The following is a 16,458-nucleotide window of genomic DNA, read 5'->3' on the forward strand; positions in this document are numbered from 1 at the left end:
TGCAAACAGGATGCATGTTTTGGAATATTTTTATTATGTGCAGGCTTCCTTCTTTTCACTCTGTCATTTAGGTTAGTATTGTTGAGTAACTACAATGTTGTTGATCCATCCTCGGTTTTCTCCTATCACAGCCATTAAAGTCAGTAACTGTTTTAAAGGCACCCTTGGCCTCATGGTGAAATCCCTGATCAGTTTCCTTCCTCATCGTCAACTGAGTTAGGAAGAACGCCTGTATTTTTTTGTGACTGGGTGTATTGATACACCATCCATTGTGTAATTAATAACTTCACCATGCTTATAGGGATATATTCAATGTCTGCTTTTTTTATTTTTACCCATCTACCAATATGTGCCCTTCTTTTACCAGACATTGGAATACACCCATTGTCTTTGTGGTTGAATTTGAAATTCTTTGCTCGACTGAGGGACCTTGCAGATAATTGTATGTTATTATTGCACACAGAGTGAGTCCATGCAACTTATTATGTGACTTGTTAAGCACATTCTTACCACTGAAATTATTTAGGCTTGCCATAACAAAGGTGACAAATACTTATTGACTTTCATTTTTAATTAATTTGTCCCCCAAAAAACGTTTAAACATAATTCCACTTTGACATTATGTGTGTTGGCCAGTGACACAAAATCTCAATGTAATCCATTTTAAATTCAGGCTGTAACACAATGTGGAAAAAGTCAAGAAGAAAGTCACTTTCTGAAAGCACGATGACAAGTATAGAGCATGTTAAATGTGCAACCAGAGGAGGGAAAAACTCTAGACCACCTTTACTCCACACACAGAGACGCATACAAAGCTCTCCCTCGCCCTCCATTTGGCAATCTGACCATAACTCTAGTGACTCGCTCAGTTCAGAAGTGATCAGATGACGTAGATGCTAAGCTACAGGACTGTTTTGCTAGCACAGACTGGAATATGTGATTCTTCCGATGCCATTGAGGAGTACACCACATCAGTCACTGGTTTCATCAATAACTGCATCGATGGCCTGCAAGTAGGGTTGAAAAAATGCTGGAAACTTTCCAAAAATCCTGGTTGAAGTATTCCCTGATTATTACCTCCCGTTTTTCCAAACCTGGAAAATTTACCAGAATTGTACAACCCTACCTGCAAGTCACATACTGGTTTGCAAAGTGATGTGTAATTCCTATCAGACTCCAGCCAGAGTTAGGATATCCAACAGTTTGATTGTTTGTTCACCCGCAACCTGCATTCAGAATGACTGCCAGTATTAAAAACATTGTAAGGAGACTACCTTAGCCATTTAAACTGGAACAACTCTTTCAGTAACGGGTGCAAACATCTAACTAACTGATTGGAGTAGTTTAGAAAAATGTTATTCATTTTCATGTGGCATAAGATTAATCAATCAATGCAAAAACACAGATATTAAAAACAATTCTTAACAACCAACCTGCTCTAGCATGCTGGGAAATATGATAATGATTATGGTACAGATTTGCCTTTTTAGGGTACCACCCCAGTGACAAAGCCATTAGTTCCTTTTAGGTGGCAAAAATTAATCATTGTACCTAATGGTGGGTACAAATATGTACCTTTTTTCAATACATTGCTTTTCTGCTAAACAAAGGTACAGATCAGTACCATCAAGAGTTGAGGGTACACAAAATATGTTTGTACCCAGGGAAACAGGAATGTATCTTACCTGTATGTTGAGAGTGAGTGTGATAATTGTACCCCAGAAAACAATACCGTACCTTTATGTCTAAAGTGCAGGGCTACTGTGATGGTGAACACAATCAACTGGGCTAGTAGACACAAACTGCCTCACTTTCGATTTCCGTCCCTTAATGTCTCATCTCTTGTGTTCTTAATAGGATGTTTCTTTTCCCCCCAACTTCACCCACTCACATTTGCCTTTTTTTTCCTTCTACATAATTAACTATTTAGAACTTCGAACCTCAAAAACATTTTTGTAGCCAGTTCTCAAGTCTTTCAGTACCCTTTGCACTCTGTGTAATTACCATGGAAACACAGTGAATCATCTGAGCCATGAATATCATCTGAACGTCACATAGGCCTACCTAATTAGTATATCTGATAGGGTTACAAAATTCCAGTAACTTTCCCAAAATTCCCAGGTTTTCCAGAAATCCTTGTTGGAATTTTGCTGGAATCAGCAAAGAATAAGCAGGAAATCTGGGAATCCTCCAACCGGGATTTATAGAAAACCTGGGAATTTTGGGAAAGTAACCGGAATATTGCAACCCTAATCCCAGAATTGCTTTACAGTATATATACTTACATTTCACTAATGATAATGTCCTTTTTCTTTGTCCCCGCAGCAAAATGCACCTATATGGCCCAGACTTTGTCAGAGGGCCAGCGTCTGCTAGCGAAGAGGTGCACAGAATGCAAGGTAACAACGGATCCATCCCTCCCTGACTAACATCATTAGGGTTGTCATGATACCATTATTGTGATACTCAGAACTATTGTGAAGTATTGTGAAGTATCATGATAGTCATGGCAAGGAAACAAAACATGAAGCAGACTTCATTTCTTGAGGAAACGGTCCTAGTGTTGGAAACAAATAAACAAACAGCCTTAAGGGTCACATTTGTGTATATTCAAAGCTATAGCACACAATATTTTACATAAAGCAGATTTTCAAAGAGTTGACCTTGCTTCGTGTTTTCCTTTTTGCCATGGAAAATCAAGTATCTTATTATTATGATACTGGTATTGTGACAAGCAAGTTGTACAACTCAGTTCTGTAGATTGATCTCTGTGTTATTTAATTATCCAACTGACTTTATTAGTTCTCAGAGCCCAGACACAATCTGTTCAATCTTTCTTTTTTTCTTTCTCTTCCATGAGCGAGATACGTGGGTAATTGAGAGTAATTTATGAACATAGAAACAAAGGGCTGTTTGAAGCGACTGAGGGGTAAATCTAAGGAGCAGGGCTGAGTCCCAATACGATCCCTCTACAGGACCCTATGGGCCGTGGTCAAAAGTAGTGCACTATTGGGAATAGATATCCATTTGGGTCACAGATTACATTTAAGGAGCAGGCAGCACAGGGACTGTATTGCAGTTCGGTAGACTATAATTAAAGTCATTATTCCACTGAGGGAAAAGAGGACTCTCTTCTCTATGTGCTACCATTTATCTTAAAAGGCAATTGTAAGAGAGAAAATGAGTGTTTTACTGGTGTATTTGGTTACAGAGAGACTAGCCAGGCAGACAGGAAAAAGGTTTTAAGGCCCCATTTAGACTTTAAAGTGATATTCTGTGCTCTGTAGCTAACTTTCCTTTCATCTGCCACCATGGTTGTTAAAGTGGAGAACGGGCCAGTTCAATTATATAAGTGTATATATTTCCCTTCATCAAATTACAGCAAACAGAGAGCTTAAAGGGGATATTTGGACATTACATTTAGAAAGTTGCCCCTATCACTCCCCTTGATGTTTAGCTATTGGTCACTTAAGTTAGCTGAAGCTTGTAGTGGCTGTTTAACCTTTTACTGCAGTGGGCTAAATCAGGGTCACACAGAGTGTTTCTTGGAAGTCTTAAACAAATCTACTTTGAAACAAAAGTATACACCTCAAACACATGGTTACAGCTGTACCATGTCACATATAGAGTTGAAATGAAATTACATTTTGTGTTTGCATCCCATTATTACACTTTCTATACATCACAGAAGACTGAAATGTAACAAAACCGTTTGACATAGAAACACTGGATTTTTGGCAGCTTCCAACTTTGTGGCAACAGTTTGGGAAAGGCCCTTTCCTGTATCAGCATGACAATGCCCCTGTGCACAATGTGAGGTCCATACAGACATGGTTTGTCGAGATCTGTGTGGAAGAACTTGACTGGCCTAAACAGAGCTCTCCACCCCATTGAACACCTTTGGGATGAATTAGAACGCCGACTGCGAGCCAGGCCTAATCGCCCAACATCAGTGCCCTCATCATGTAACTCAGTCAAGCAGTAAAATCAGAACAGCACCGACTGTGAAGAGACACACACACAGGCACACACACAGCATTCTCAAACACATGCTAACACACTCTAAATACACATACATTTTAATATTGTTATTTTTCTGTATTATTGATTTTGTATTGTAGATATGTTATAGTAGAGTAGTGTGTAATAGTGTGTTGTGTTATGTATTGTTTTATTGTATGTAATTGTGATTGGACCCCAGGAAGAGTAGCTGCTGCCTTGACAGCATCTAATGGGGATCCGTAATAAATAAAATATAACAAATAGTGCACTACTTTTCACCAGGAGCCATAGGGCTCTGGTCAAACGTAGTGCACTATGTAGGGAATATGGTGTCATTTGTGACACAGCCCCAGTTGGTGTAGCACCTGGAAGGGGGTGACTTTGAAGTAACTTTGAAAGAGAGAGGTGTCTTAGGGGTCTGAGTCAAAGCCTCACACAGGGACCATGGAGAGGCACACAGGGACCATGGAGGAGCGGAAACTGAGACAGGTTGACTCGTGTAACTGTACGCGTGGCTATTTTATTTTGAAAGCCCATGGGAGGATGAGGAAGACCGTTTTATAGAGAAGAGAGCCTGAGTTCTTTCCCTTTCTTTGTGAATCTGTGTATATCCCTGTCTCTATGTGTTTACATTCATGTTGTGAGTAATGTGCCTATATTCTGTAGTGTGTTTCTCTTTTTGCAAGTGTCGATAATTTGTTGACATGTAATTATTGGAAACAACCTATCGCTAACATGCTAATTCTATTCTAATGTTAATTGCCCCTGAGGGGATTAATAAAGTTGTGTTGAATTGAATTGCTTGAATGTGTGTATTTGGGTTGTGTTTGCAGAACGGGCTGATGGTGAGCGTGACAGAGAACTGTCCGGAACTCAACTGCACCCTCAAGGAACAGATCCTACCTGACAACAGGTGCTGCAATGTCTGCAAAGGTTGGTCCTTCATCTATAAAGTCGCTTGCTATTGGTTCAACCCTCAGTCCCTCTCCCCTTTCAGTATCTCACTGGCTGAGCCATCATCTTCCACTACCCAGCATCTACTGAGTCTGAATCATTCCTCATTGCCGTCTATCATTGGTCCCACCCTTACAACCTGTTGTCTTCCATTGGACCAGCCCAGTGATTGACAGGCCCTTGCACCAATCATGAGAGCAGCGAGGAGCTAACAGATCTAATCCCGGCCTGCTGCTTGTTCGAGTGGAGCCAATGTCTGTGTCCCAAATGGCACCATATTCCCTATATAGTGCACTTATACTGTATAGTGCACAACTTTTTACCAGGATCTCTCAAATGGCTCTATTTGTCTCTTTGCATGAATGTTTCATCTGTTGTTGGCTGGAGTTCAGAGCAGATTGGTCTGCTTTAGACCGGCTCTCGTTGTGCCAATTTGCATAATTCCTACCATTTTGGCAGCGAAATAATATATCATCTAAATATCCATGGGTAATTTTGTAAATAGACTGAATACACACAAACCGTTTGAGGCAGGCGACTGTGAAACTACTGTGAAACTATGTGAATAAGAGAGATAAGTGGAAAAAATATGCCCACCTTAGAGATGAATATGGTCAATTTCACCTGAACAAATACTAATTTGTTAAACCAAGCCTTATCATTTGGTCTATGTATTTGGTCATTCAGTCAAACATCAGTGCAGTGCAGAGAAGAGGAGTCTTTTCCCTTTCAGAACATCTTCCACTCATAACCTGCCATTATCTCCGTGTGGGTTGGATGAGGCTTGTTAAATTGGATATTACCCACTAGTCATTAAATTGGCATATTCTACCTTTTCCATTGCACTGAATGGACAAGTTTAAAGCCCTCGTCAAAGGGATAGGGGGATGTGTGTGCACGCTGTAGGCCTGCAAGTGCTTTTTCTTTCTCTCTCCCTCGTGGCGTCAGCCAAACTTCCACCTCTCACGTTCTGACTCTTTGTACATGTAAGACCTCTTCTGAGGGAGAGGGAGGGAGGGAGAGAAAGGGAGAATATGACAGAGAAAGAAAGACAGAGGGATAAAGAGAGAAAAACATGTCAGAGAGAGAGAGTATATGCAGAACGAGAGAGAGAGATTACAGAGAAGGAAAGACAGAGGGATAAAGAGAGAAAAACATGTCAGAGAGAGAGAGAGAGAGAGAGAGAGAGAGAGAGAGAGAGAGAGAGAGAGAGAGAGAGAGAGAGAGAGAGAGAGAGAGAGAGAGAGAATGCAGACTGCTCTATCTGCAGTAGGCTAAGCACTGTGGTTCAGAGGGGGGGTTTACAGAGAGTGGTACTGGCGCTACTCATTACTGGGAATGAAGGGATAGATGGGTTCAGATTGAGAGAGGAGACGACTGAGTAATCTACTGTACATGCAGGCCTGTGTCTGGCTGCCTGCCTGCCTGCCTGCCTGTTTGTCTGGCAGGCTGGCTGTCTGGCTGGCTGGCTGGCTGCCTACCTGTTTGTCTGTCAGTCGTCTGGCAGGCTGGCTGTCTGGCTGTCTGTCTGTGTGCATCTGTTTGATTGATTACGCTCTCTCTTCTCGGCAGGCATTTTTCCTGGAGATTATTTATTGTATATGTGTGTTTGTCTGGGGCAAGCTACAAACTCAAAGCGTTCCACAAAATCATAAAGTTTCCATGCCCCATTCCTTGCTTTTGGTACTATAGTTTTGTGGACTTTGAGTTTGTATTAGCATATGGCGATAGATCAACAACAACAACAAAATCTCAAGTTCCTGAAAAGTTGATTTTGGATTACAGGCCTTTTCCAGGACTCATTTTCTACCTCATCACTTCGCCCAACCCCACTGTCAGCACCCTGTGTGATCTCAGTCAAACCCAGACTGTTGAGTCAGAACTTTGTCCCCCTCTCTCCTTAGGCTACGACTTCTGCGCAGAGGGACTCATTTGTGGGGAAAATTCGGAGTGTAAAAACCGGAATTCCAGAGCGGAGTGTGAGTGCAAGAGCGGCTTTGCCTCCATCCACGGGGACTCCACATACTGTGAAGGTAGGCGGCTGTGCACTATTTGACTGGGTCTTTGAGTAGAAGATTCTGAACTATGGCTGGGTATATGACGGGTAGATTTAGAGCTTGTTTTGTGTATGTGGAAGTTGTATTTCTTTAATGCAATGAGTGGATATGTGGGTATGTGAGATGCCTGGCCCATTCCATACAGTAGATGCCTAAGAGAGAGCGTGGGCATTGAACCAACTATCTTAGGGTTTAGGAGGACATTTTGGAAACGAAGATCTCATTCTGTATTTGTATTTATTTGAATTTATTAGGGATCCCCATTAGCAGCTGCCAAGGCAGCAGCTACTCTTCCTGGGGTCCAAACACATTAAGGCACTTATATTACATGTAAACAAAAGATAAAACAGTACATCATATAACATTATTACACCACTACCTATCTACAATACAAAATGTATAATACCATCATACAACATTATTACAGTGTATGTGTGTGTAGAGTGCGTGTGCTTGCGCTTGTGTGCGTATGCGTGTCTGTACCTTTGTGTGTGTCTCTTCACAGTCCCCGCTGTTCCATAAGTATTTTAACCTTTTTTTAAAAATCTGATTCTACTGCTTGCATCAGTTACCTGATGTGGAATAGAGTTCCATGTAGTGGGAGACGTACAGTATTATATAGAGCCATGACTACATGGAACTCTATTCCACATCAGGTGTCTGATTCTACTGCTTGCATCAGTTACCTGATGTGGAATGGAGTTCAATTTAGTCATGGCTCTATGTAGTATTGTGCGCCTCCCATAGTCTGTTCTGGACTCTCTCTGTTCTGGTGGCATGTCTTGTGGGGTATGCATGGGTGTCCGAGCTGTGTGCTAGTAGTGTAAACAGACAGCTTGGTACATTCAGCTTGTCAACACTTACAAAAACAAGTAGTGATGAAGTCAATCTCTCCTCCACTTTGAGCCATGAGAGATTTACATGCATATCATTAATGTTAGCTTCCCATGTACTTTTAAGGGCCAGCCGTGCTGCCCTGTTTTGAGCCAATTGTAATTTTCCTCAGTCCCTCTTTGTGGCACCTGACCACACTACTGAACAGTAGTTCAGGTGCGACAAAACTAGGGCCTGTAGGACCTGCCTTATTGATAGTGTTGTTAAGAAGGCAGAGCAGCACTTTATTATGGACAGACTTCTCCCCATCTTAGCTAATGTTGTATCAATATGTCCTGACTATGACAGTTTACAGTCCAGGGTTATTCCAAGCAGTTTAGTCACCTCAACTTGCTCAATTTCCACATTATTCATTTAAGATTCCGTTGAGGTTTAGGGTTTAGTGAATGATTTGTCCCAAATACAATGCTTTTAGTTTTTGAAAAATGTAGGACTAACTTATTCCCTGCCACCCTTTCTGAAACTAACTGCAGCTATTTGTTAAGTGTTGCAGTCATTTACATTTACATTACATTTTAGTCATTTAGCAGACGCTCTTATCCAGAGCGAATTACAGTTAGTGAGTATTTTTTTTTCATGCTGGTCCCCCGTGGGAAACGAACCCACAACTCTGGAGTTGCAAATGCCATGCTCTACCAACTGAGCTACACCGGACTATGATAACACATTATTTCATTTCAGTAGCTTTTGTAGCTGACGTGTATAGTGTTGAGTCATCCGCATTCATAGACACACTGGCTTTACTCAAGGCCAGTGGCATGCCGTTAGTAAAGATTGAAAAAAGTTAGGGCTGCCCTGGGGAATTCCTGTTCCTACCTGGATTATGTTGGAGAGGCTTCCATAAATGATTCAATTAATGTTTGAGCCGAGTTTGCCTTTTTGCCCAAAATGTCATTTAAGGTGCTCCAAAGCTTTTTACTATCATTCTTTATATCATTTATTTGTGTTTCATACAATAGTTTTTCTTTTTCTTTAGTTTAGTCACATGGTTTCTCAATTTGCAGTACGTTTGCCAATCGGTTGTGCTGCCAGACTTATTTGCCATACCTTTTGCCTCATCCCTCTCAACCACACAATTTTTCAATTCCTCATCAATCCAAGGGGATTTAACAGTTTTTACAGTCATTTTCTTTATGGGTGCATGCTTATTAGTAACTGGAGTAAGCAATTTCATATTTGTGTCAAGTGCAGTGTCTGGTTGCTCCTCATTACACACCACAGACCAGCAAATATTATTTACATCATCAACATAAGAATCACTACAAAACTTAATGTATGACCTCTTATACACTATATTAGGCTCAGCCTTTGGAACTTTGGTTTTCCTAGATATGGCTACTATATTGTGAGCACTACATCGATGGATTTGGATACTGCATTCAAACAAATTTCTACAGCATTAGTAAATATGTGATCAATACATGTTGATGATTTCATTCCTGTGCCGTTTGTAACTACCCTGGTAGGTTGACTGATAACCTGAACAAGGTTGCAGGCACTAGTTACAGTTTGACGTTTTTTCTTAGAGTGGCAGCTTGATGAAAGCCAGTAAATAACTAAATCACCCAGAAAGTATACCTCTCTTTTCATATCACATACATTATTATGTTATCCAGATACTGCCTGTTAGCACTTGGTGGTCTATAGCAGCTTCCCACCAGAATGGGCTTTAGGTGAGGCAGATGAACCTGTAGCTGTATTACTTCAACAGTACTTACCATGAAATCCTCTCTAAGCTTTACAGGAATGTGGTTCTGAATATAGACTGCAACACCTCCCCCTTTTTTATGTATTTTCGGTAGATGTTATAACCATGTATTGCTACCACTGTATCATCAAAGGTATTATCTAAGTGAGTTTTAGAGATAGTCAGAATATGAATGTCATCTGTTACAAGCAAGTTATTGACTTCATAAACCTTGTTTCTTAGGCTACATATGTTAATATGGGCTATTTTTTAGCACATTTCTGGGTTGCTTGATTGTTTTTCATGCTTTACTGGGAAGCTTATCAGAAGTAGACTTGTTCATGTTATTTACAGTGAGGGAAAAAAGTATTTGATCCCCTGCTGATTTTGTACGTTTGCCCACTGACAAAGACATGGTCAGTCTATAATTTTAATGGTAGGTTTATTTGAACAGTGAGAGACAGGATAACAACAACAAAATCCAGAAAAATGTATGTCAAAAATGTTATAAATTGATTTGCATTTTTATGAGGGAAATAAGTATTTGACCCCTCTGCAAAACATGACATAGTACTTGGTGGCAAAACCCTTGTTGGCAATCACAGAGGTCAGACGTTTCTTGTAGTTGGCCACCAGGTTTGCACACATCTCAGGAGGGATTTTGTCCCACTTCTCTTTGCAGATCTTCTCCAAGTCATTAAGGTTTTGAGGCTGACGTTTGGCAACTCGAACCTTTAGCTCCCTCCACATATTTTCTATGGGATTAAGGTCTGGAGACTGGCTAGGCCACTCCAGAAACTTAATGTGCTTCTTCTTGAGCCACTCCTTTGTTGCCTTGGCCGTGTGTTTTGGGTCATTGTCATGCTGGAATACCCATCCACGACCCATTTTCAATGCCCTGGCTTTGATGCGGTGAAGTTGTCCTGTCCCCTTAGCAGAAAAACACCACCAAAGCATAATGTTTCCACCTCCATGTTTGACGGTGGGGATGGTGTTCTTGGGGTCATAGACAGCATTCCTCCTCCTCCAAACACAGCGAGTTGAGTTGATGCCAAAGAGCTCCATTTTGGACTCATTTGACCACAACACTTTCATCCAGTTCTCCTCTTAATCATTCAGATGTTCGTTGGCAAACTTCAGATGGGCATGTATTTGTGATTTCTTGAGCAGGGGGACCTTGCGGGCTTTCAGTCCTTCACTGCGTAGTGTGTTACCAATTGTTTTCTTGGTGTCTATGGTCCCAGCTGCCTTGAGATCATTGACAAGATCCTCCCGTGTAGTTCTGGGCTGATTCCTCACCGTTCTCATGATCATTGCAACTCCACGAGGTGAGATCTTGCATGGAGCCCCAGGCCGAGGGAGATTGACAGTTATTTTGTGTTTCTTCCATTTGCGAATAATCGCACCAACTGTTGTCACCTTCTCACCAAGTGAACTTCCTACTAGGGCACACCGCCTCAGTGCTAACAGTGTAACTCTGGTTCATAGGCACATGATTACTGCATACAATAACTGTAGGATCAACAGAGTAAAGCTAATGGGTAAGAAGACACTCAGGGCCTCATTGCAGAGGTGGCTGGTGGGGATATATATAGGTGGATGGGATCATAATGGCTAGAATGGAATTGATGGCAAGGTTTCAAACACATAGTTTACATTTGTTTGACACTGTCAATTTATTTCATAAATGTCATATGTCATATCTCCATCCACCAGCCTCCTTTGGCTTATTGGCTAAAATAGTTCCAGGGATTGTAGGTATGCCCCAGCCAGGGTTACTTCAGTGGGTCTGTGAAGACACTGTACAGCAGGACACTGAGGGCCAGTTGAGTTGGATTATGGGTAAAGGAGTTTCTGGGCTGTTTTAGTTGTCATGGATTTCGGGGTATGAGACACTTGGCCTTTCCATGGGCTCATTGGGTTGTACACAGAGGGCTCATTGGCGTAGTAGACTAGTGCCGATTAATTTGGCTTATTATGATTACAATAAATAGAGCCAATGGCAACAGTAGGAGGGCCCTTTGAGTGGGCCTACTGGTGTGGAGTTTTGGATACTAATGGGCTCTTACTTACTGGGTACATATTTAGGATCTTAGTTTGATCACCCTGTTGCAGGATAACTTCTGAAGTTTGTAATTTCCACTTAGACATGTCAGACTTGATGTTCCCTTACAAAAAATGTATCAACCCTTACAAAAATGTCCATTTATTATCATCCATATAGCAATTCAAATGTCCTGTTGCTGCATGATTATTTTCCTGCTGTAGCAAACTGGCTCAAATTAAGATCTTACATCTGTAGAAGCGAGAGCCTGGTTCCCATTCAGTTGGCTCATGTTTAGAAGACTGTGGGCACCATAGAATGGGTTTATGGCTTGCCAGGGCCTTGCGGTCCTCAGTGGCTTTGAGCGTTAATGGCCTTGTGTGATTAAGGGGCTTAGGGGCGCTGCTTGGATGGGTCCAGGGATTGGGGTTGGCCCTTGTGCTGCTCTGTGAGTCGGCCGGGTTTATTTGGGTTGGAGCCACAGCACATTAAGCACACGGAGAGCTGCGTAATCATTCTGCCTTCTCTCTCCTCTCTCTCTCTCTCTCTCTCTCTCTCTCTCTCTCTCTCTCTCTCTCTCTCTCTCTCTCTCTCTCTCTCTCTCTCTCTCTCTCTCTCTCTCTCTCACTATCTCTCTCTCTGGTTGTGTTTAATCTGCACAGTGAAGAGGTTTTTTACCCAAAGGTCCTCTCAAGTCCACGACATCCCAAACCAAATGAGATATGAGTGAGAGAGAGACTGACTTTTGTACCCCCCTATTTAGTATTTGAGTATGGAGGTGTTATCCATGTTTGGGTTTGGGTAATCTCTTAAGGCTGCTCAAAGACATTTACCAAATGGATTAGCTTGATATGTCCCGACTATAGTGTGTGTAATAGTGAATACTGGAGTAAAGTATTTATACCATAGTATACTATAGTATTTTTTCATGTGGATATGGTTATGTGATCACGCTCTCCGTAGCCGATGTGAGTAAGACTTTTAAGCAGGTCAACATTGACAAGGCCGCAGGGCCAGACGGGGATTGGGGTGGTCCTCTGTAGCTCAGCTGGTAGAGCGCGGCGCTTGTAACGCCAAGGTAGTGGGTTCGATCCCCGGGACCACCCATACACAAAAAAAAATAAAATAATGTATGCACGCATGACTGTAAGTCGCTTTGGATAAAAGCGTCTGCTAAATGGCATATTATTTATTATATTATATTACCAGGACGTGTACTCCGAGCATGTGCTGACCAACTGGCAAGTGTCTTCACTGACATTTTCAACATGTCCCTGACTGAGTCTGTAATACCAACATCTTTCAAGCAGACCACCATAGTCCCCGTGCTCAAGGACACTAAGATAACCTGCCTAAATGACTACCGACCTGTAGCACTGACGTCTGTAGCCATGAAGTGCTTTGAAAGGCAGGTCATGGCTCACATAAACACCATTATCCCAGAAACCCTAGACCCACTCCAATTTGCATACCGCCCCAACAGATCCACAAATTATGCAATCTCTATTGCACTCCACACTGCCCTTTCCCACCTGGACAAGAGGAACACCTACGTGAGAATGCTATTCATTGACTACAGCTCAGCGTTCAACACCATAGTGCCCTCAAAGCTCATCACTAAGGATCCTGGGACTAAACACCTCCCTCTGCAACTGGATCCTGGACTTCCTGACGGGCCGCCCCCAGGTGGTAAGGGTAGGTAACAACACATCTGCCACGCCCCTCAGGGGTGCGTGCTCAGTCCCCTCCTGTACTCCCTGTTCACCCATGAATGCATGGCCAGGCACGACTCCAACACCATCATTAAGTTTGCCGACGACACAACAATGGTAGGCCTGATCACCGACAACAATGAGACAGCCTATATGGAGGAGGTCAGAGACCTGGCCGTGTGGTGCCAGGATAACAACCTCTCCCTCAACGTGATCAAGACAAAGGAGATGATTGTGGACTACAGGAGATAAAAGAGGACTGAGCACGCCCCCATTCTCATCGACGGGGCTGTAGTGGAACAGGTTGAGAGCTTCAAGTTCCTTGGAGTCCACATCAACAACAAACTATCATGGTCCAAACATACCAAGACAGTCGTGAAGAGGGCACGACAAAGCCTATTCCCCCTCAGGAGCCTGAAAATATTTGGCATGGGTCCTCAGATCCTCAAAAAGTTATAGAGCTGCACCATCGAGAGCATCCTGACTGGTTGCATCACCGCCTGGTATGGCAATTGCTCGGCCTCCGACCGCAAGGCACTACAGAGGGTAGTGCGTATGGCCCAGTACATCACTTGGGCCAAGCTTCCTGCCATCCAGGACCTCTATACCAGGCGGTGTCAGAGGAAGGCCCTCAAAATTGTCAAAGACTCCAGCCACCCTAGTCATAGACTGTTCTCTCTGATACCGCACGGCAAGCGGTACCGGTTTGCCAAGTCTAGGTCCAAAAGGCTTCTCAACAGCTTCTACCCCCAAGCCATAAGACTCATGAACAGCTAATCATGGCTACCCGGACTATTTGCACTGACCCCCCACCCCCACCCCATTTTTTTATGCTGCTGCTACTCTGTTAATTATTTATGCATAGTCACTTTAACTCTACCCACATGTACATTTTACCTCAACTATCTCAACTAGTCGGTGCCCCCACACATTGACTCTGCACCGGTACCCCCCTGTATATAGTCTCCCTACTGTTATTTTATTTTACTTCTGCTCTTTTTTTCTCAACACTTTTTTGTTGTGGTTGTTTTATTTTACTTCTTTATTAAAAAATAAATACATTGTTGGTTAAGGGCTGTAAGTAAGCATTCCACGGTAAAGTCTACAACTGTTGTATTCAGCGCATGTGGCAAATAAAATGTCATTAGATCTTTACTCACCAATCAATCAATCAATCAATTCGCCTCTCTCTATCTCACTCTCTCGGATCTCCCTCCCAAAGCAGTTATTAAAGAGGAACACTGTTCACAGGATGACGTTTTCCTATGATATCATGTTGGCTCAATTATTCAATACGTATATTCACCTTTCATTCAGAACTTTAAATTAACCTAACTTCAACGTCTGGAAAAATATGTATTTAAAACTTTTGTCAGGTTTAATTTCAAATCAAAAGGGGATCTCTCCTGTTAAAACTCATACAGTCTCTCTCTCTCTCTCTCTCTCTCTCTCTCTCTCTCTCTCTCTCTCTCTCTCTCTCTCTCTCTCTCTCTCTCTCTCTCTCTCTGATCTCCTTCCCAAAGCAGTTGTTGAAGAGGAACACTCTTCCCCAGACGTCCGTCCCTCCCAGGCTCTGCTAATAATAAGAGAAAAATAATTATTATTTAAAAAGTAGTAATTGCTTATGAAAATTCATAGTGCCTTCAAGGTAGTGTATTTGCTTCCAGTTCTTCATTTTATATGTTTTTAATTTGGATGAGTGCAGAATGAAGCACCTCTGAGTTGACATAGTAACTGCTCATCTTCCCATCCATTCCATTACTGCTTCATCTAATGTTCCGTGCGCTTTCACCAAACCACCATCTGCTATGCTTGTTCTTCAAATCATTAGGCATCACCTGTTAACAAGTCTGAACATACACTGTACAGTACATATACAGTGGGGGAAAAAAGTATTTAGTCAGCCACCAATTGTACAAGTTCTCCCACTTAAAAAGATGAGAGAGGCCTGTAATTTTCATCATAGGTACACGTCAACTATGACAGACAAAATGAGGAAAAAAAAATCCAGAAAATCACATTGTAGGATTTTTAATGTATTTATTTGCAAATTATGGTGGAAAATAAGTATTTGGTCAATAACAAAAGTTTCTCAATACTTTGTTATATACCCTTTGTTGGCAATGACACAGGTCAAACGTTTTCTGTAAGTCTTCACAAGGTTTTCACACACTGTTGCTGGTATTTTGGCCCATTCCTCCATGCAGATCTCCTCTAGAGCAGTGATGTTTTGGGGCTGTCGCTGGGCAACACAGACTTTCAACTCCCTCCAAAGATTTTCTATGGGGTTGAGATCTGGAGACTGGCTAGGCCACTCCAGGACCTTAAAATGCTTCTTACGAAGCCACTCCTTCGTTGCCCGGACGGTGTGTTTGGGATCATTGTCATGCTGAAAGACCCAGCCACGTTTCATCTTCAATGCCCTTGCTGATGGAAGGAGGTTTTCACTCAAAATCTCACGATACATGGCCCCATTCATTCTTTCCTTTACACGGATCAGTCGTCCTGGTCCCTTTGCAGAAAAACAGCCCCAAAGCATGATGTTTCCACCCCCATGCTTCACAGTAGGTATGGTGTTCTTTGGATGCAACTCAGCATTCTTTGTCCTCCAAACACGACGAGTTGAGTTTTTACCAAACAGTTATATTTTGGTTTCATCTGACCATATGACTTTCTCCCAATCCTCTTCTGGATCATCCAAATGCACTCTAGCAAACTTCAGACGGGCCTGGACATGTACTGGCTTAAGCAGGGGGACACGTCTGGCACTGCAGGATTTGAGTCCCTGGCGGCGTAGTGTGTTACTGATGGTAGGCTTTGTTACTTTGGTCCCAGCTCTCTGCAGGTCATTCACTAGGTCCCCCCGTGTGGTTCTGGGATTTTTGCTCACCGTTCTTGTGATCATTTTGACCCCACGGGGTGAGATCTTGCGTGGAGCCCCAGATCGAGGGAGATTATCAGTGGTCTTGTATGTCTTCCATTTCCTAATAATTGCTCCCACAGTTGATTTCTTCAAACCAAGCTGCTTACCTTTTGCAGATTCAGTCTTCCCAGCCTGGTGCAGGTCTACAATTTTGTTTCTGGTGTCCTTTGACAGCTCTTTGGTCT

At 42.4% G+C, this 16,458-nt stretch overlaps 1 protein-coding gene across 1 annotated transcript in view; it reads left to right on the top strand.

The window, feature by feature from the left end:
- The window catches only part of LOC311111696 (protein kinase C-binding protein NELL1-like), a gene marked incomplete at its 3' end in the record, with an annotated part of 508,863 nt that overhangs the window by 281,336 nt on the left and 211,069 nt on the right, over window positions 1-16,458 (top strand). Inside the window, exons 10-12 of the mRNA XM_084154490.1 lie at window positions 2,326-2,399; window positions 4,836-4,935; window positions 6,861-6,989. Coding sequence (XP_084010616.1) covers window positions 2,326-2,399; window positions 4,836-4,935; window positions 6,861-6,989 — 303 coding nt within the window. The remainder of the gene's footprint in view (window positions 1-2,325; window positions 2,400-4,835; window positions 4,936-6,860; window positions 6,990-16,458) is intronic.

This window comes from Coregonus lavaretus (assembly GCF_964263955.1).
Source record: "Coregonus lavaretus genome assembly, chromosome: 37".
Classification (NCBI taxonomy): domain Eukaryota; kingdom Metazoa; phylum Chordata; class Actinopteri; order Salmoniformes; family Salmonidae; genus Coregonus; species Coregonus lavaretus.